This window comes from Lichenostomus cassidix, chromosome 4, assembly GCF_008360975.1.
Source record: "Lichenostomus cassidix isolate B80296 chromosome 4, HeHo_3.0, whole genome shotgun sequence".
Lineage (NCBI taxonomy): Eukaryota > Metazoa > Chordata > Aves > Passeriformes > Meliphagidae > Lichenostomus > Lichenostomus cassidix.
Window position 1 is genome coordinate 1,656,961 of NC_139484.1, and position 21,017 is coordinate 1,677,977.

At 40.1% G+C, this 21,017-nt stretch overlaps 1 protein-coding gene across 4 annotated transcripts in view; it reads left to right on the forward strand.

Annotated features, from left to right (window-relative positions):
• ANK2 (ankyrin 2) overlaps positions 1 to 21,017 on the forward strand; it is a 188,313-nt gene that overhangs the window by 81,672 nt on the left and 85,624 nt on the right. For 3 of the 4 annotated variants that reach the window (XM_085057566.1, XM_085057567.1, XM_085057565.1), the window contains exons 5-9: positions 9,981 to 10,079; positions 13,197 to 13,382; positions 13,799 to 13,822; positions 15,694 to 15,792; positions 16,949 to 17,047. In XM_085057566.1, the coding sequence (XP_084913692.1) occupies positions 9,981 to 10,079; positions 13,197 to 13,382; positions 13,799 to 13,822; positions 15,694 to 15,792; positions 16,949 to 17,047 (507 nt within the window). The remainder of the gene's footprint in view (positions 1 to 9,980; positions 10,080 to 13,196; positions 13,383 to 13,798; positions 13,823 to 15,693; positions 15,793 to 16,948; positions 17,048 to 21,017) is intronic. The other variant, XM_085057568.1, reaches the window with a different exon arrangement.

Genomic DNA, 21,017 nt, shown 5'->3' on the forward strand with positions numbered 1-21,017 from the left:
GTGTATCTATAAACCCTTCACTTGGTTGACTCCACTCATAGTTCAGTGAGCAGATCTAGACAGGTATCATTAAGTTAAAACTTGATTTCTGCAATTTCTCTTCTTGATTTGACAGTGGTTTTGGTCCCATGTAGATCTGACCATGCTGCACTCATTGATAATACAGGGATGATAGGAACCAGAGTGCAAAGCGGGTGACAGATATACTGGAGTGTTCCAGGCTGCTCCTTTGAGCTTTGTGTTTCCTTGCAGAACAGAACAAGGTCCATTCCTTGGACTGGTATCATCTTCTGTACTATGTATTCACTTGAATGGGTGATCCTCTAGGTATTTCTGAATTTCAGTGGGAAATTAAGGTGAAGTCTCCAGGGAGCACTGCAATGTTCTGTCAGGCTGACCCATGGAAGTAGAATTGGCCATTCACTTCTCTCACATCCACCCACATCCATGCCCCCATCACACACTTTCACTGAGGCTGGTATAACCCTTCTTCCTTAGCTGGATCATCTCTTTACCCCAAACCTATTCTTAGTTGCTGCTTTTGCTTTAGAAAAGTAGTTATTTTTTTGTGCTCTTCCTCCCAATGAGATCTACATTTTTTGGAGATACTAGGAATTTGTATGTGAATTCTTGATTTTTTTTTTTTTTCTTGGTGGAAGAACTATCACCAGATTTAGTCATGGATTTAGTCAGATTTAGTCAAACCCTTTCCTTTGATAAATTACTGTTTTTGCTGTTACTTTCTCTTCAAGTCATATGGGACCATCTGACTCATGTACAGGCATCAGAGATGTCCGATAACTGGAAATCAGCCTTACAAATATGCTGATAGCCTGACTGCAGTAATCCTAATAACTGAGTGTACCTGTACACTGTCCTTGCAGCAGTGATGCTGAGCTGTCCTGACTGTGCCTTCTGTAGGGAATGGGTCCATCCTGAAATTTCTCCATTGCAGACAAGGTCAGGAAAAACCTCATGTGGATAGTTGCACCTCCTAGGATGACACACTTTGACAAATGCCAAGTGACTGAGGTACAAAGCTGAAAAGTAGAAGGCAAAATGAGGAAACACAATCTGCTCCTGTTTGGGAATTGTAAGGAAACTGTCACATCCTGGAGTCACTTAAAAAAGAAGTGATTCCCTCCAATTTTAAAATTCCTGCCACTGAGTTTGGAATGAAATGGGCTCCTCATTAGCTGTGCAGGTTATGTTTTGACCACGGCTTTGTCTAGGGGCCCTCACAAAAGGAGGAGCTACCTTTTAATCATCAGATTATTTAAAGTGACCCAGATACAAGAGAGCAAGGATTAGATAAATCAGTCCTCCCCCAAGCTGATTTTGTTATTTAAAAGCCCTCCGGTTTCCTTTCCTCGACATCCTGCTCTAAGCGTATTGGGAACACATTAGCCAAGAAATATTTTTGCTTAAATTTGCCCCTGTTATGGTCACCACTTCCTAGGTCAAAACACAGGAGATGCTATTGTGGTCACTCAAGCATTCTTATCCAGACTTCTCATCAGATTGAAGCAGTCGTTAGAGCAGCACATTTCCAGCCCCAATGTGTGCTCCCAAAAAGGGGCAATAAGAGCTCGTAACCTCCACATTCCACAAAGGCAAAGGGAGGATTTAGGTGGTTGTCAGAGAAGTGATCAGCTTGTCTCTCTCAGAATGCCCCAGGATTTGCTTTACCAGGGATTGCTCTCCCCATGGGTTGCAAGGATAATCTAACCTTTGGAATGGAGTACATTTTGCAGGGTATTTGCTACTCCATTATGACAAAAGGTTTTAACTCCACCAACTGGGCTTTCTGCTTTTATATCAATATATTTAGAGAGGCAGATTTTTAGCTGCTGTGTATCAAGAAGAGTCATTTAGCTGCACTTTGTCATTGCTAATGTAATAAGGGGCCAGGCCCATTATTTGTTCCCTGGAGGGGAAAAAAAAAGGAAGAGAAGCCTTCTGGAAAAGTGCCGAGATTTAAAGGAAAACTTGACAACCCAATATGAGTTTTTACAGCAAGCTTCAGTTTATTGAGTTTCAGCATACATACTTATAGTGTGGTTAATTAGATAATGCATATTCTGTAACCGCATATTATTATTGGTTATTTGCTTCAACGCCCTAAGTCTGGCTATTTGCCTTATGTATGGATACATACTAACTTTGTTCAGTTTTCTATATTCTTATTGGTTCTTCCACATCCCTATCAGTAGTCTTATCCCAATGTTGCAGGAAGGTCATTGTGCCCTAAATTGCTGATTGGACACAGAGTTGGCATCTAGGCAATAGTTAGCTGAGTACGACTATTGTTAAGAAACAGCTTGTTTAAGTCTGTATGTCCCTTATCTATTAGCCAATTCTCCACAGAAAAGTATATGGATTTTGAGAGATGTAAACAAAAGTGATACATTAAGAAGAATGAAAAAACCCAAATATCTCAACCAACAAAGACTGAGAACAAACTGAAAATATTTACAGTATATGTCTTAGTCTATTTTTTGTATTTACTGTAGAGGTGCTATAAAAGCACCAATGGTCCAGATTAAAAGATTTTAATTGAAACAGAAAGTATTTTTTTCAGTCAATAATACTTATTCTGAAAATATATGAGCTTTAGGAGGCTGCAAGAACTCAGCATCCCAGCTGGATGGGGAAGGGCTCACCAGACCAACACACCATATTTCTCCCCTGCTGTGATGCCTATGAGAAACAGGCAGTGCAAATGTTAGCCATGCATATTTATGAGTGTAGGGATGACTGAGCCACGACCAAATAAATAGAAACATGTTATTTTTAGTTTTAACACAATGTTGTCTTCCTTCAGCCCTCAGCCACACGAAATAAATGGATGCTTTCAGGACTGCTTTTCTCTTACCATGTTTTTCAGAATGCAAATCCCAAATGCAGTTTTGGATGAGTGCCCAGTTTCAAACCTGAGACTCTTCCCTGACTAAGCCTTTGGGCTCTCACCTGTGCCCAGTATCAAGGTGGTGGTTTCTTGTGCATGACCAGTCTGCTCTCTTCCCCATTGTTCCCCATCACTCCATTTCTATCACAGGCTTCCTTGGTGTAAAAGTGCCATTTCCAGAGCATGGAACATTTTGAGTTCTGCCTGGCTTTGTTTCAGGGCCTGTTATTACTTTGCTGTTCTTGAGGAAAAAGTTGTGATATTTGAAGCTGCTGAAATGGAGTATTTGAGCTTTTTAAATTCAGGATCTGAGCTTGGAAATGACTTTAACTCTCACTTCCCAGGAGAGAGGCCTTGCGGTGGGGAGGCAGCAGGTGTCATATACATAGTGCTGCACTTGGAGTCCTGGGTGATCTCTCATGAATGAACTTGCCAAGTTTATCACAGCGCAGACAGCATCATTTGTCTATAAGCTTTGTCATTATTGCCATAGTATAAGTATTGAGTGGCAAACACTATTTATATTACTAGGGAATTTGTGGGACAGCTGAAGGGGTGGTGCTATTTTCAGTGTAGGCTTCTGTGTTACTACATTAAAAAAAATTATTGCAAACTCATTTATAATCTGTTGTCTCAAACAAGTAAATACTATTTTTTCCCTTTGCTTGTTTGTTTTTTGTTTAACTGTTTGGACCAGTTAAGGGACTAGCCTTCTTAAATACAGGAATTCTTGTCTTGTTCCTAAGTGCTTTTCTCATCTTGAATCCATGGGACTCTGCGGGCCTCAGCATCTGCCATGTGTGATGGATGTAAGAATTGTCACCTGAATGATTGGCTGACACTTGCTGGGGGATTTTACACCAGGCCAGAATACAGTAGCTTGCTTTCCCCTTAGGGATGTGCCACTTCACATCCGGCATTTCTGTGTGCACAAATACTTACATCTAATCTCTGTGTCATCCCTACTGGCACTTTCCAGCTTTGTTATAGAAGGAATGATAGCCCAGGCAAGTGATTATATACTAATGTACTGCTCTCTTGGTAGCATGGAGGAAGGATTCTGCTCAAAAAACATATGGTGCTTTCATCAGGAATCCACAGGATCTCATCTGCTTGTGCATTTATATAAAAGGTGTTTTTTCTGAATATCTCTCTCTAATCATGTAGTCATAGGAGCTTTTGATTTGAATATTTATAATCTTTCTTCAGAGTATCCCACTTTCTGTTGACTATATGGCAAAGTGAGATTCCTTAGGCACCTTGAAATTTTATTATATTATGTATTCCTTTTGTCTTATCCCTTTGTCTTATGCCCTTATCTTCACAAATTTCACAGTTGCTATTAGATTGAATGTAAATATAGATGTCATAGTTCAATTATTTATGAGATTTTTTTAATTAAAAAGATTATGGATTGTCTGTTTCATGGAAAGGAAATAGGAAGGTGAATAATTTTTAAAGTTACTGCTACGTTGAAATTCCGTTTTTTGACATAAGCTATGAGCAATGAAAAAGAGACTTAAAAAAATTAACATAGGTACCTTGATCTATCCTTAATTCACCCTTTTACAGAGAGAATCTCTCCTACTCTGATAAAATCCTCTTATGAAGAGTTTATTTATAGATAGGCTGAAAATAATGCTCTGAGCATAATGCACTGAGCGAAGTTCCCAGAACTGTGATATTGATGGTCCTATCAAGATGTGTACTTTTAATTTAGCTTGCAGATTGCGTTTATTTGTCACTCTCATATATCATTGATTGTAATTAGTTTATTTCTTGGATTGTTAGAGGACTTTTCACTGAGTTCCAGAAGGGCTGAGGATAGAAGATATATCTGGGGGTCATCTCCCTTCTCTATCCCCCCTCCTCTGCTTAAGCAATGTCACCCACAGTTGGCTGCCCAGGAACATACCCTGTTTTTTGAGTATTTCCAAGGATAGAGACTTCACAGCCTCTCTGGGTGACCTGTGCCAGGTCTTGGGCCCCCTCACAGTTAAAAAGTGTTTCCTGATGCTCAGATTGTGCCCACTGCCTCTGGTCTTTTCCTCCCCTGCATAACATTACCCTGTTTGAGAGAGAATAATCTTTGCTGGAGTTATTTCCTCTCCTGTAGAGATTCCTGGCAACTGGGATAAGGGAAACAGTGACTACAGGTAGAAATGTTAAGGTGAGGTGTAGGTTTAGACTGGTATCTGTGGAAAATGGGGAAAACAGGGAGGTGAATTGTCCATTGCTGAATAAAGATTTAGATCAGAAACTTTCTGTTCCTGTTGAAGTTGAGCAATATTCTGAAGAACAGAAAAAACCCTGAAGCAGTTCTTGAACTTGAAGGCCCCCCAAATGATCGTGATCCTTCTGCATAAAACAGGATTTTAGCACATGATCATGAATCACACAGATTTTCTTATGTGTGTGAGCTGTTTGATGAGTGATCTTGTCTCACTCTGGTCTCATCCTTTGTGTCAGTATCTGTTCTTATTGAGTAAAACTAAGTAGAATTGAGCATTTGTATGTAAACCATTGCAATAGGTGACAGTTTTCTTGCCTTTCCTGGTAATCTCTGTCATCCAATACAATCTTAAACAGTTCCTGGAGGCCTAGAAAGTAACATAGCTATGTTCAGCTGATTTGATGTTAACTATTTAGTCAAAGGATATGTTGCTAACTCTCATTAATCCTCTTAAAATGGGGAAAATGAAGGGATTATATATTTCAATTTTCTCTCTTTTACTTATCAGTATGAAAAAAAGATATTCATGTCCATATATTTTTTAAAATGGATATAAGGTATATGGACACTGAAGTCCACAGCTAACAATTCAGTACTGCAAAGAGGAACCTTAGTTCCTTGAAAGCCTGCCATGAAATAAACCTCCACCAAGCTACAGAACTGCATGATTTTCTCAATACTCTAATATTCGTCTGCTTCTTCAGCCTGTGTTCTTCATTAGGGCTTGGGCACAATTTAATGATACAAATTCTGAGTCATATATAGGCTTGCCAATTTGCATTAATAGCTTGAAGAATCATTGAGAGCTACTAATTTTCTCCAATTAGCCAGTAAATCAGTGAATGTAATAGAAAGAATGGAGTATGAAATATACTCTGTTTAGTGATAATTTCTCATTCTGACTTTATATTATAGCAGTAAACATCTTGTGGTACACATTTGTAGGGGTAATGAAACCATAGTATTCTGTCCTTGCCACCAATACTCTGATGAAACCATTGTTTGGAAATGAATGTTATCTATCGTTACATAATGAATTTTGATTTGTCAGATTATGCACCAAATCTAAACATACACACATAACATGATTACACAGCTGGGCTTTACAGGAAAAGAAATATAGTGGATTTCTCATTTTCCAGGATACAGTTGGTATTCTTCCTTTAATTCTGGACAGTATGGGATCATGAACTGAAGTGAAATTTATTGAAAAAAAAAAGTGTCCACCACTGGCCCAATAAACTTGCTGAGTACCATTGTGCATGCTAAGGGGAGAGGTCAGTCTCCCTTGCAATCTGGCTATGGAGAGTCATTTCCCAGTATGTTTTGGATACAGTAGAAGACACTTTGGGGTAGTGAAACAAAAGTCAAGGGAAAATGTTTTCTTTAATTTGCGGATGTAAAGGATTTTGAGCTTTGAAATACCTCTAGAAGCAGAACAGAGAGCTGAGGTGTTGGTGTATAGCACTTGGGAACTAAAAGATTAGGAACTGGGAAGGGAATTTTAGATTGACAAAAGGAAAGGAAATGAAGGGAAGGATCTGGTTTGTGCGGGCATTTCCAGATGCAGGACTGGCTGAGAGAGAGAAACTGGCTGTGGAGGAGACAGACAGACAGACACATCACAGAAACCATGTGGGGTGAGAGGAGGATGGAACACTGGGGTCCAGTGGCCAGGGGAGAAGGAAGAGCTCCAGCAGGGCTAGCACGTAATCCCACTGGGCACAGCTCTGCTGAGGAGAACAAGCATATTGGGAATCCTAAAATAGGAGTTTCCTGGACGAGGGCCAGGACTGTTGCAGCTGGGGACACTGCAATTAGAAGCTCTGAAACCAGAGCTTCACTGAAAGCAGAATGAAAAAGCAGTCTTCTCCCTGCCAGCAGACAAAGTCAGGCTTGACCTTGCCAGGGGGAGAAATTCAGGGGAATCTTTTCCAGCACGTCTGGTAAAGGCAGTTTTGCATGTAGATCTTAGCATGTTGTACTTCCCCAAATGAGCCAGATTTCAACAAAACGTATACAGTAGCTTTAGACTGTAAATAAAGCATGAAGGAAAACAAAGAGACTGACTTTATGTGCAAGAATTTTCTTTCCCCTAATTGCTGTAGTTTTGAGGTATGAATATAACACAGGCATGATAGAATGGGCACTCTTCTGGATATCTGTGTATAAAAACATCTAGTATTTCTTGGTTTTAAAAGGTCACAGAGTCATATATGCATTGTTTATGTTCTCCTAATCCAGAAATTTTGTCCTCGTTCTGTTCCAGAGACATGGACTCGATTTGATTAGAAAAATTAGTTTCTTCAAAGCTTTTAAGCAAATTGATTTACTGTGGCTTGAAAATTGTCATATTCACCCAATTTAGTGGGTGTGATCCTTGTAATATTCCAAGCTAGAAGGATTTTACAAATGGCATGTATCACATTTGAAAGATTAGGCTTTGCCATTAAAATGCTGATGAGGCGAGTGGAAAATTACTATTTGTTATCCCTCGTAGTTTGCCACGTTGGTTCTTTCTGGAGTGGGAAGGAGAGCTGAACAGTGAGCCAGCTTGATTACCTGCAGGTTCCTCTGGCTGTTCCCTACAACTGCAGTGGAAAAGAGCCAATCTGTTCCTAATTCCCTCTGCCAGCTCATCCCTCTGCCTGGCAATCCCCTGCACCTTTTCAGTTACTTGATGAACAGCATTCCTTCAATTTCTGTTGTGATGGGATCTCTTGTCTCCCCCTCCCTGTTAAAGTGCTGTCTGAAGAGCAGCCAGGAGACCAGAGGTCCTGACTCCCCAGCTCCTGCCCCAGGGGAAACATGGGAGAGGCTGGCTCTGTGTGTGACCAGTTTGCTGCTTGGTTTTAGCAGTGATTTGGGAGGAGGAAAGCTGCCCATCAGCCTGACCTTATTGTTAAGAGGCTTTTCTTGATGTCTAACCTGAATTATCCCTCCAGTGGCCTTGTAAACGCTGTGCTTGTTTTTGTTTTAGTCATCATGATCATGCAGAACAGACCTTTTACCTTCCCTTTAAAGACTGTTTTCCTCCACTTTGCCCTTTCTAGCTAGAGCACCACCATTTATTAGTCTTTTCTCAAAGAAAGATAGCTCCCCTAAGGAGATACATCTTTTATGCCAGTGCAAGGATTGTCTTTATTACAGCAAAATGAGCTCCTTGACCAGTGACCCTCTGGAAGACTGCTGTGACCTTCAGGCCTTTTCTGCAGAATTCTTTTCTAACTTGTTATTCCCTGTGTGCATAATTTGTTTTCCTGCAGTAGTGGAGAAACTTGTATTTGTGCCTACTAAATTACCTTTCTAGCTCTTTTTTGCATGGTTTCAAACAATCCTATGGTGTGGTGGGCTTGCAGACTATGTTGACCATGCAATCCGTGACTGTAATAAGAGTCCATCATTTAAATAATTTCTAAGAATATTGGATAATAACTGACTCCTGTGCAAAGCCACTCAGAATACATCCCCCAGTTTTGGCATTCAGCTGCTGTTAATTGTTCTCTGAGTGCCATTTTTAAATTCTATGTCCCAAGCTTGTCAATGGGAATGCCAGAATATTATGCAAAGCAGCATTAAAAGACTTGCTACAACACATATGACAGGTGTCATGTGATATCCACAACATAAATGATGTTTATTGCCTGAACGGAATTCTACATTTGTAGACACCGAGGGGGGTTGTAAAGACATTAGTTCTACAATCTCTGTATTATCTAGTGACTGAAAAATGAGATTTCATTTCATTAGGAAATTATTGGAATGTTTCCTCAGCAGGTTTTCTAGAAAAAATAATATTGGCTTCTCTGAAACAAGATTTTTAGTTATTATGGTACTTGTAGTAATTTTGATTGTTTGTGTGAATGCACAACCCTGTCATTCAATGTGACAGCACACAAGATAATAAATCAAATAAATTGCATGTTAGAAGTCTGGTTTACGGTTTATTTCCTAGTTAAAAGTGACATTTCAAGACAGAAACATAGTTGGTTATGTCCTCTTATGTTACATATTAATGTACAGAATATTGAAGAATTTTCTAAGGTTTTTTTAGAAATCCTAAAAACTCTTAGAAGTAAATTATTTATCAAGCAGACAGCTCACTTCCATGCCTTTCTTTCATCAGGATTTTGTTGGTAATTAATTACAATTGTTTGCGTTAAAATACTTTAATGTGAAGATAGAACTCATATTTCTAATATAGGTTGATTGATTTTGAACAGTTTTTAAAATTGCTGTTTTATCCAGAACAAATTATTTTAATAAATTTAGGTCATTTTAATGTATGTTTTTCATTAAATGATAGATGAACCTGCTGTGTAGTCAGAAATGCAGTTGTTCCTTTGCAAGGCTGAGTTCCTTTATGTTGGATGATTTGCAATGTTTTATGTATTACAAAATTCTATGTAGTGTGTTAAACCCTTTGCCATCTCTACTGAGCTTGTCAGAAGGTATGGACTTCATGGTCTCCAGGGAATGACATCTTTGGTTAAGTAAATATAATAAATGGAGGAAACTCCTGCTTTCCTGTCAGCTTTCATAAAACTTTATTGCCAGCTTTACATCTCTGAGCACTATCAGTAAGGAATAGCTGTATTAATAATTAGTGTGTCTATTGCTTCCTTAAAATACGTCAGAAGAAAATGACTGTGAAAACATGGAGAGTTCTCTGGGTTTAAATGACGTTGAACATGACTGTATTGAGTGAAAAATACAAGATTATTCTTCTTACATTCAGTTACAAAAGCACAAATGCATTTTAGCTGTGTATTTATTTGTGGTTCATTGTTGGTACATAGCCTTTCCCTGTGACACTATTTTTTCCTGTGTTCTTCATAGAATGGCTTTACTCCTTTGTACATGGCAGCTCAAGAGAACCACATTGAGGTGGTGAAATATCTCCTGGAGAATGGAGCCAACCAAAGCACGGCTACTGAGGTAAGGGGGTTTCCTCATAATTTTCTTTACCTTTGTGTTGAGATCATTTAAAATCAGGACTGTATGGGCTCTGTCCAGAGGGCTTGTCTGTGTCAATTGTTATCAACACATAGTTGTTAACAAGCTTCCTTTTAGAATCACAGAATTGTTTAGGTTGGAAAAGACCTCTAAAATGATTGAGTCCAACCATTAACCCAGCACCCGAGTCTCGGGATTTTTGTTGAGTTCAGAAGTGATGAGGCTCTCTGTGGTGCTGGGTTCACAGAACCATTTGGGAGGTCACTTACTCCAACCTCCTGCTGCTGTTTCCCTAAATTACACTGATTCTGAGGCTCTCCTGTGACTTGGTGTAACTTGTGAGTATTATTTATTGTCTGTGACCAGTGTAAATTGGAAACCAAATGACTAACAAGGATTGCATCAATGAGCTTGGCAGGCAATGTGCTGTTTTCTCCACGGACACTTTTTTTCTATTTCTGGACTATGTGGGTGTAAATAGGCAGGAAGATAGTATTAATTTGGGATCTAGACTGTAAACCTGCAGTAAGTTCTGTGCAAGCAGGGTAGACATCTAAGTTGGAGAGATGAGAGTCTACCTCAAGAGGAACTGAATCACACAGGCTCCCTTCTTCACATGAGAGGGTTTAGGGGCAACAGGGAAAACTCCTTGGTTGTTAGGACTGTGCTTATTCTGTTCCCTCCTCCTGCTGCCTTCCTGCCAAATGTTCTTTATTCCAAGCCTAGAGGATGAATGAACAGGCTCTGTGCTGCAAAGTGTGTCATCTTTCTGTTTGTTCTATGGATGGGGATGTGCCATGAGAAGTAGCTATAGCAAAGTTCCTCTCTGGTCAGAGCTTTTGTTCACGTTTATTGTTTTCTCTAACCTGTCTAGAAACATTCCCTTTCTGGATTGCCTTACCAGTGGATGAATTTGAAATGCTGGTGCATTTATGCTCCCTCTCCTTCCCTTTCCTGTCAGCATTAACAGCTGTCTTAGTGTCCCTTCTCTGAGTGGATCCTGTACCATTTGATGACAGCTCCTAAAATAATTCCCTCATAAATGTGGTGATCACATTACATGCTAGCTTTCTGAAGTACGAAATCCCATGTGATTGCCAAGCAACGTGGCAGAAACAACTCCTTGTGAAGGAGCCAGGTGGAACTGGGGCTCTGCAGGAGCCCAGCCTGCTGCAGCCCAGTCACCTGCTGGCAGCCTTTCTCCCAGCAGTAACTTCTGCTGAATTGGGAATACATTTGGTTTGCAGGAATTGTGAGGCTGAGATAGTTATAATTCATGTGGCTTCTGCTTAAATGCAGACATCTACAGAACTCACCCTATAGTCCGATTTTATTAAAAAAGTCGGAGGAGAGAAGAAAGAAAACATTCCTACTCTGAACCTGACTCCCAGTTGGTCTTCTGCCATGAGAAAGATCAGTTTTCCTTCTGTAGCTGGAAAAGTAAAGGCTCTTGACCTCTTTATTGCATAACTAGGTCAGTTTTAGGTTCAGGTCTTGCTGAGGTGATGGTTTTCCTGATTGTGTGAGTATTCCTGAAGGAAGGCCTGAGCCACCATCGCTTTCATACGTGCCCAGAGTTCATCTCATGAATAGGAGGATGGCAGCCTGAACTGCCTTCAGTTCAGTGGAGGCCACTGAAATACACAGAGAAGGACCTCCTGTTTAGTATCAAAGATTGGCTCTCCTCATGGGAGGTGAGGAAATGAAAAGCTTTCTTCAAGCTTCAGTCAGCCATGCTTTCCAGAGGGAGTAGGAGAGGGAATGCAGGAAGAGTTGTGTCCTTTTAGAGAAGGGTGCAAGATAAAATGGTGCAAATCAAGTGCATGAACTTGTCTTTGAAGCCTTGAAACTTTTACTGCCTTTGGATGTATTTCATTTCCTCTCACACTTACATATGTGCAGATAAAAAAGGAGAGTAAGGATGAGCTCGGTTTCACAGTCTCTAATCCAGGATTTTTTCTCATGTTCCCAGAGGCAAAAGGCAAATGCATTAAGCCATTTCAACACCTTATGTAGCCCCAATCTCAGAATTATCTTTACAGTTCAGCTGTTTTGTCAGCTGTTCCCCCTTTTTTAATTCACTGTACAGAATTTAATCTCTATTACAGACAGAACCCACAGCAGTATCGCTGTTACAATGCACCTACCCACAGCTCGATGCAAAAGGGAGAGAAAGTTATTAGATTACTAAGGGGAAAAATCGCCTTGGCAATTCTTCAGATATTTCTTTGAGCATATGTTAGCTCTCATTCCTTCCTAACTTGGCCTTTATTCTTCTCTCATCTTTCCATATTACTATTCCAAAGCAATGCTGTTCCATTTCTCATGTGGTTACAGCACATCTGTGCTTGGGGAGAATGCGAGACCAGAGTGAGGTTCAATTTGAAATCAGAATAAAATACCTGGTAGCCCACTGTACTTCAGCCAGGAGAGCAAGCTGTTGCTGTGTAATAATGGAGTTTAAAGCACTGGCCATTCCAGGCACTTGTGGAGGAGCAAGACAATTTCAAACTAATTTTAAGCTAAAACTATGAATGACAAGCAGAGATTTTTCTGATTTTCAAAAAAATATAAATAATATGATGTTTTCCTCCTTCCAGTGATGTTCCTAAACCTGATCTGGATTTCTTGACTCATGGTTCATGTGTAACTTGGAGTGGGAACAGCAAGCAAATGTGTTTGATACGGTTTGTTTTTTCAGAGATGTGAGATACTCAGAAATATGTTCTCTCTGTATTTTTCACATTGACATTGTTCAGCGCTCAGTAAATTTACAAAAAAATGGCTAAAATATGTTTTGTGGCCCATTTTATGATGAGAAGTAATTAAGAGAGATACTTTAGAATGATCCTTTGCTTGCACTTGACTTAAAAACAGACTGCTTTGAAGTGTAAAAGATCTTGCAAAGCATTTGAAATGTTTGAAAGCCTTTTGAAGGTGTTTGAAAGAGTTAAAATGTTGTGCCTCCAGTGTCATTTCCCTGGAGATGGTGCGCAAAGGTGGAAAACAGCTGGGAACGTGTTCCCGAGTTTGTGTGTGCAGAAGGCACAGGGCAGCTCCGTGCGGCTGTGCTGAGCACCCTTGTTTGCTGTCCCCCAGGACGGTTTCACCCCTCTGGCTGTGGCGCTGCAGCAGGGACACAACCAGGCGGTGGCCATCCTGCTGGAGAACGACACCAAGGGCAAGGTGCGGCTGCCGGCCCTGCACATCGCCGCCAGGAAGGACGACACCAAGTCTGCGGCGCTGCTGCTGCAGAACGACCACAATGCCGACGTGCAGTCCAAGGTAACGGGGTGGGACCCAGGGACAGCACCTTGAATCACTGCCTCCTAACGGGGAAAGACAACTTGCTCCACCAGTATCGGCAGTAATACCTTTAAGTTGGCGGTGTTCAGCTACACAGTAATTACAAAGTGCTCATTTTTCAACTTTTTAGTTACGCCTCCCATTTCTTTGGTAACCAGCTTTTTCTCATTATTTGCAAACCAGAAGCCACTGGGATGGAAGCAGAATCACTGCTTCCCTAATTAATAGGATACTGGTTAATTGCAAATGGGAATATAGGTTTAAAGTTAATGCATGCTTGAATGGCTTTTCCTATAATTAACAGCATAACTAATTTCAAAAAAAGCAACATAGTTCTTCATTTTACGGCCAGTCTTTAATATTGTTCCTCTTTTTCCCAAACCATGCTGCATCAGATGATGGTGAATAGGACGACTGAGGTACCGAGATCAACAATTTTTAATTACTCTTTCTGTTACTTATGATTATTTTCTCTGCTCTTTGCCAATATTTCTTTATTATTTAGCAATAAAAGTGAAGATAAGACTCTTTTTTCTAAGTACATAGAAATCTGTGACTCAAAGAATCTATTCTTATTCATCCTTTGTCTTAGAATTTCTTTTTATTTATGTCAGTATTGAAGGACATTTTTGAGAATTCACATCAGTTCAGAGAAGTCTGAAGCGAGTAATGGAGCTAAGAGGATAAAGATGCTTTTTTAGCTCAATTTCATTAATTATGAAAATGCACTCACTTGGCATAACTAAATCAGGGTGTCTGGCCCAGCCAGAATAATGGTAAAATTAACTTTCCGTCTTTTACAATAATAAGCATAATCAAATTCCCCACAGTAAAAACTCGTTCAGGGCATCTGCTTATTTTTACCATTGTTCTTACTACTGTCTTTTCCATAAAGTTTTGCAAAGCCCTCAGGGACAATACATACTCAGAATTTACCTGCAGTAAATAACACATTTCTTTATAAGGAATTTACTTCCACTAAAAATCATAGGGCTGATTGAGACTGGGATTTCTCCCCAAAAGATTCTTGCCACTTTTAGGAGAAAGAATGTTTTCCAAGAATGCAGTCATTGTTTCAATACTTGCTTTTGAATAATGGAGTTTCTCTGTTGGAGGAGGGAATGCATTATGGATGCATGTGCCCATGGGAAAGTGCTTCCCTCTTGGTGTGTGCACACAGATGAGCAGGCTGCCAGGAGGCAGCAGTGATGTGAAGTGAAGGGCGACAGCTTCCCTGGGCACCTGCTCCATGGGCATGTTCTTCCCTGTGGGAAATGGCAAGGGGCTGCTGCAGTGCCCGCTCACGGAGGGCAGCATCTGCCCACATTCCTTTGTTCCAGGAGTAGCTTAAAATGGTGGTTTGGACACTGAGAGGGAGGAAACCTTGTTGAGAGCATGCTATAGTCGAGAAGCCAGAAGTATTCCTCTCTTTCTATAACTAACAGCAAGATCCAATCAAATCAGTGTAAAGCTCTTCAGGGAAACCTCAAAAGCAAAGCCCTTTCTACTTGAATTACTTATGAGAATAAAAGCTTGCTCTCTGTCCTAGTTTTTGAAAATTTAATCTTTTTTATGTTGTTCTGTATCTTGTAGCTGGAGCAGGTTTCACTTTCTAATGTTTGAAATGCTGTAAATAAAATTTAGTTTTTCTGATTGCAAAGTTTCTTCAGATCCTTTGCAATCCAAATTGTATATAAATATAAATAATTATGATTCTTTTACTATGCTACAAAGTAGTTTCTCATGTAAATCAAAATCTTTTAATTACATTTTGAACAATTGCTGCTTTCAAAAAACAAAAACAAGCAAACAAACAAAAAAACAAAATGGAAGGAAATACGTTGTCCATATTTCTATTTCTAATAGTAGTAAAATAGGAGTCCAAAAACTCCAAATAGGAGTAAAATAAGAGTCCAACAACACTTGTGGTCATTTATCCAACCCCAGTAAACAGATCCAGCCCAAAAGACCCATGTTGCTTCCAAATGGTAATAAGGAAACTTGCTTTATTTTCTTTAAGGTTGGCTAATATATTAATATTTTCTGTGATGAAAACTACTCTTATTGGCCACTGATGCAGGAGACTGAGTTGGAGAATGAAAGAATGACACACTTTTGATAATCTCCCACCAGAAAACTGGCCTCTCTGCCTGAAAGGCTGTGCTGTAATATAGATGGACACGGACTGGATAAATGCATTTGCTGGCCAGCACTTCTAAAATCAGGCTCTAGTTAAATTGGTGATCTTGTGTGAGAAGATTTCCATAACAAGGACTGTTTCCCTTTGTAGAGTGGCTTTACCCCTTTGCACATCGCTGCACATTATGGAAACGTCAACGTGGCCACACTGCTGCTGAACCGTGGAGCTGCAGTCGACTTCACAGCAAGGGTACGGCCTCACCCCTTCATCTTTTGACTTGTAGTGGCTTACAGAAATGGGAGGGTTTCTTTGGTAACTCTTAGTCAAGAGCTGAGACAAGTAAGGAGCAAAGTAACGCTGAAGTTCTGTTGGGGTCAGAGATGTCTCTTTTGCAGTAATTCTGAAAGGTTGTCTCTGTGCAATGCACTGGAGGCCTTAGGAGTTGTGTAACAGTCAGTATTCCCAGCTAGAGGAAGCAGGATCCTTTGGCCAGCTCCAGAAAGCTGATAGTCTCATAATGTGTCAACTCCCTTTGGCTTTTCTATTTGTTAGAAGTAGTCTGGAAATAGATGTAGAATTGATTGGCTTTTTCAGTATTCAGTATTTGCTATACCACTTTAATTTGATGTTTTGACATATAAGCATATTTTGAAAACAGCAAGTAGGTTTTATTGCCATTATATAAATGCAGCAATAAAAGTATGGATTAATCATTACTACTTTTTTATGGTAAACAACTGCATAGCTACGTACTATAGGCTCTTTGCTGTTGTATGCTATGTAGTTTGAAGTGTAAACCTCTGGTAATCTCAACCCAGCTCCCAGGTCAGAAGTTTGCTGTTTAATTTTGCCAGATACACTTTGAATTTCTTCAGAGTTCTGCCTTCCGGACTGACTCCCTCCTGTTTCCAATCTGGAGTAGCTACTAATATTACCTCTTGCCTCACCCAAAGTGTTTTCAAGGACTTTCAGCCTACACAGCCTACTACTCCTTTATGCTCTTGGCAGTACCCAAGAAGGTTCCTTGGTGTAGGAGTGACGCATTCGTGTCCTCTGTGTACGTTGCAGTGATTTAAATGCATCAGTGTTTTGTGACTATTGGCTCATTGGGACTCTGATACATGTTTGTGTACTTGTCTGGCCCTGGGGCTGCAATGTTTGCTGCTTGGGCAGATGCGCTGCTTCCTTGATTCAAGGACCCCAAAACAATGGAGAAGGAATCTTGTTTAGGAAGGAATTACTAACTCTAGCTTATATGGTGTGTGCCTAGCTCTAATGCTCTAGTACATTCTTGTTTATTCTCTATGATGTGATGGTCTCATTTTTTGTGATCCAAACCCAAGTTCATCCCCATTGCACACCTTCAGATCCATCCAGCTCATTGTTTGTTCTTTTCATGGTGTAGAATGGAATCACCCCACTGCATGTGGCTTCCAAAAGGGGAAACACAAACATGGTGAAGCTCTTGTTGGATCGCGGAGGGCAGATCGATGCCAAAACCAGGGTGAGTCTTTCTATTCCCTGAATATGCTATTGTCCATTCTGGGAAATGGACTGGGATTTTTTTCTTGCTTGCTTTTGGGGTTTGTTTATTTCATGTAGACTCTATTCTATGTTACCAGACTAAAGAACAGTAGGTGTGGGTGATAGTAGGAGGCAGAAATACTGTTTCCTTCAGTCTTCTGTATAACCTGCCTATATCATACAAGAAAAAGCTGATGAAACTGATGGGTTTTAGGGAATAAACGTTAGTTGGTTCAATGTTACATGATCCAAGACTATGTGTGATGCACAGCAGTAGAAATGGAAGGTCTGGACTCAGCTAAACCTTTCAGTCCCGTGACTCTAAATGTCTGTGCCAGTTACAGTATGCCCTGTGGAAACCACAGTAGTGGGCTCACTCAATTTTTATTGGAGAGCTGGTACAGGGAAAAGTAACCTAATCAGTGCCAGCAGCACTTGCCTCTTTCCCAGACAAACCATGGAATGCTAATTAGGTGACTTTCACTGGCTTCCTCCTCCCAGTTGTCCTATTGAAATGTCATATCATCAATCTGCCCTTTATTTATGAGTGATTTTAAATCATTCAGGGCAAAAGAAAAACCCATCATTTTATATGGGCAGGGTTAATTATTTCAAATGGGAATTTGGAGTCACCTGGTCATTTATTCAGAAAACATGGTCATTTATTCAGACTGAGCTGCACAGGACTCGTTCTTGGGAGCTGCTGGCTGGTCTGAAAAATTACATGCCTAAGTGATCAAGAGTATTTTAGAACACAAAGTTTAGAGCTGAACATGAGAGTTATTGTTTAACAAGATATGAAGGTAGCAGATATTGCAGTCAGCTACCCTTGGGGTTGATTCAACCTCTGCAGTTACTTGGATATTAATTACATCAACTATTTATTGCTTCATAAGCTCTGAAGGCAGTCATGATTATTGTGAACTCTGTGTGTGAGATTGTGATTTTGGTTTCTGATTATTTATTAAATGATGTCTTGCTATTTTTATTATGTTTTAAAAACTACTGATGGAAAAAGCTGCCTCTCAAGCAGGTGTGCAGCAAATCATCCCTGCTCACATTTTCCACAATAAGCACCTAAGATTTCATGGAAAAGAGGCATGAAATGGTAATAATACACTGCAGTCAGGATATTCCACATGCTCCTGGGCATGTCATATAGAAATAGTCCATTTGGCCCATGGAATGACACCTATTTCCTGCTCAGTATTTAGATACTGTTCTAGACCAGTTGACACAAATGGTTGTAAGGGATGTTTTGCTTTTCAAGAGGTCAAGGTATTTTCCCTTCCCTGCTCACCCACAAAGGTTGAGCACAGTTGTGAATGAATCTGGGAGAACAGGATTTGCCCAGTGTAGGTGGGAGGGGCCAATTTTAGAGTCTTCTCATTGTCTTGGCTCCCTGCCCTTTGTCAGCTGCTGCGTGGGCTCAAAGCATCAGCACAAAGATATCCCTGAAGACCCATACAGGTATCCTAAGGCACACGTATACCAGCTTGGACAGGCTCCACAGCTTCCTCTTGCTGTCACCTTCTGCCTCCCCCCTGCTTGAGGGTGGCGATCGGTGGCATGTGCCTCATGGTGGGGCAGATTCCAGAGCTTTGGTTTTGCTGTCCATGTCTTTGTGTCAGCTGTTGATGTTGTCTTGGTGTCTCTCTCTTCTCCCTGTGCTCTGTCCACACACCCCACACGCCTGGCTCTGGCGGTGAGTCCATGGGGTGTGGAGGAGGCAGGGGAGGTGTTGCATGTACTCTGTCCCTGGAAGGACAGACCCTGCCTGCCCTGCTGCGGTACTAACACACCTTGCCTTCCCGTGCTGCCTTCCCTTTGCTTCCCAGGAACACCTGCCTTCTTCCAGTAGGTCACAGTCACTGTGAAACAGGGGAATTAAATATACTAGGATGTTTCAATGCCAAGTACTTGTGCTCCACACCACATCTGAATAAGCTCTTTAGTTAAAAAAGTCCTCACGGCTTTAATTCTGTTTATTTTTAGCTTGCTTTGTTACATGACATCTGACGCTGCATAAATTAGGATGCAAAAACTTATTTTAGTGGATTGCAGATGAGCTTCAGTACTTCAGTTTTGCAAAGTTAATCTGTGAAAGCTTTCTATGTTTGAAAATGTTCCACTGGAATGATTCTTTAGGAGCCCCTGCATTGTCTAAAAATATAAATTAAAATGTATATTCCTCAAAGGGAGCAAATGATGCATGTGTCCTGCTGTTCCACAGTTAATGTGGCATGTCACAGGAAAGCCCTGCTTTCTGCAGGAATTAGTATTTTTATTTTCTATAAATTTCAGAATGCATTTGATGTTTTATGGCATTTCTCACAAGGCCATAAAAGTGTAGAATTGCTGGGAAATCTCTTGACACAATTACATATTTCAAAATAATATTTTACTTATTTTTGGCAAGTTCTACCATTTTTCTCAACTGAGCACTAACTGTTTTTAAAATGTGAAATTTAATTTCTCTTTTATGATGTATCCAAAGCAGAAATGGAAACTCTATACTCAACTTTCATTAGTACTAACTGTTAGAGATAGTATTATAATGTTTTGTAATAGTAAAACATCATCTTTAACAATAGATTTTGTATGATAACACAGTATTATAATATTATTTTAACATATATTATTATATAATATCTGGTATATGTTTTGCAACTTCCATTTGTATACAAGCCTTACCTTGAGTTTTGTTCACTAAGTAATTAATGGGTAAAATTTCCTATACTAAAATATTTCATATTCAAAATTTTACCCAAACCCATATTCTCTGTAGGTTGACGTAAGTAAGAATTCCAATGATATAATTTTATTTAAAATTTCAATATTTGGCCAAAATTCTGTCCTGTGCAACTTCTTGTGGTTAGTTAGAGTTAGGGGGTCAGAAAAATTGTGCAGAAACTTGTTGTCTGAAAGATGGTGGAAAGTTTAACTTATGATTAATTTGATGTCAGGTGATCAAGGGTAGCGTGGCAATTACCAGTTTTTGCTTTGAGGGAAGGAAAACATTTACAGCCTTCCTGGAACACACTAGGGATTGTTACAGGGAGGATTATTGTCAGCATTTAAAAGCAATTTTAGTACGGCCAAAATGCAAATATTTGTATTAAAAACAAGTCCTCGTATAATGGAATCATAACAGTATGTACCTTCAGAACACAGAAATGTTGCTGACTGTTACAGGGTTTTAGGAATAGTCTTTCTGAATGCAGTTTTTGTATGATAAAAATCTCCATTTTTATCATCTCTCTCTATAAATTGTATGAGGGGAAAAAAAAGAACAAGAATATGAGGCTTTTTAGGTTCTGTGTGCTTTTTTGCTTTTAAAATACAGTGTTATTCACAGGATTTTATCACCTTGCTGGAATTTCCATTTTGTGTGGGAGTATGCAAACACCCTTTCAAGGGGGGAGGAGCACTTTTACCTGTCTCAGCCACTGAAATTGTCACACATTTTGTGTTCTTTCTATTCAGTCTTGCCAACATTGAAATTAGATTTTTTCTTTCTCTGGGATGCTTCTTTAGACTCCTCTTGCAGGCTTTCATCCGGAATATTTATGGTTGAAAAAAATCCATGGATTGAAAGAGCATCTAGTCTTGGAAGGGAAAGCTCATTGTGTGGGAAAGTAAGCATGTGGTGTGCCTGGAGCATGGCAGCTGGAGCTGGAGTGGGGATAGGCGTTGGAATGGTGGGATGAGGTCTGGTGCACCATTTGGGTTGGAGAAGGGCCACAGAAAGGAGGAAGCTCAGCTGGAGCTGAAAGAAGTGTCAGGTCAGTCATGGAGATGAACAATACCAATGGGAAAACAAAAGGAAGGAAACTGTGGGCAGGGGAACTCACATTGGCTTGTTTTGGGCTGGTTTTTTTTGTGGGGGATGTGCTTCAGATGCCTCTTAACACTGATTCTGGAAACGTATTGAGATTTATTTGTAACAA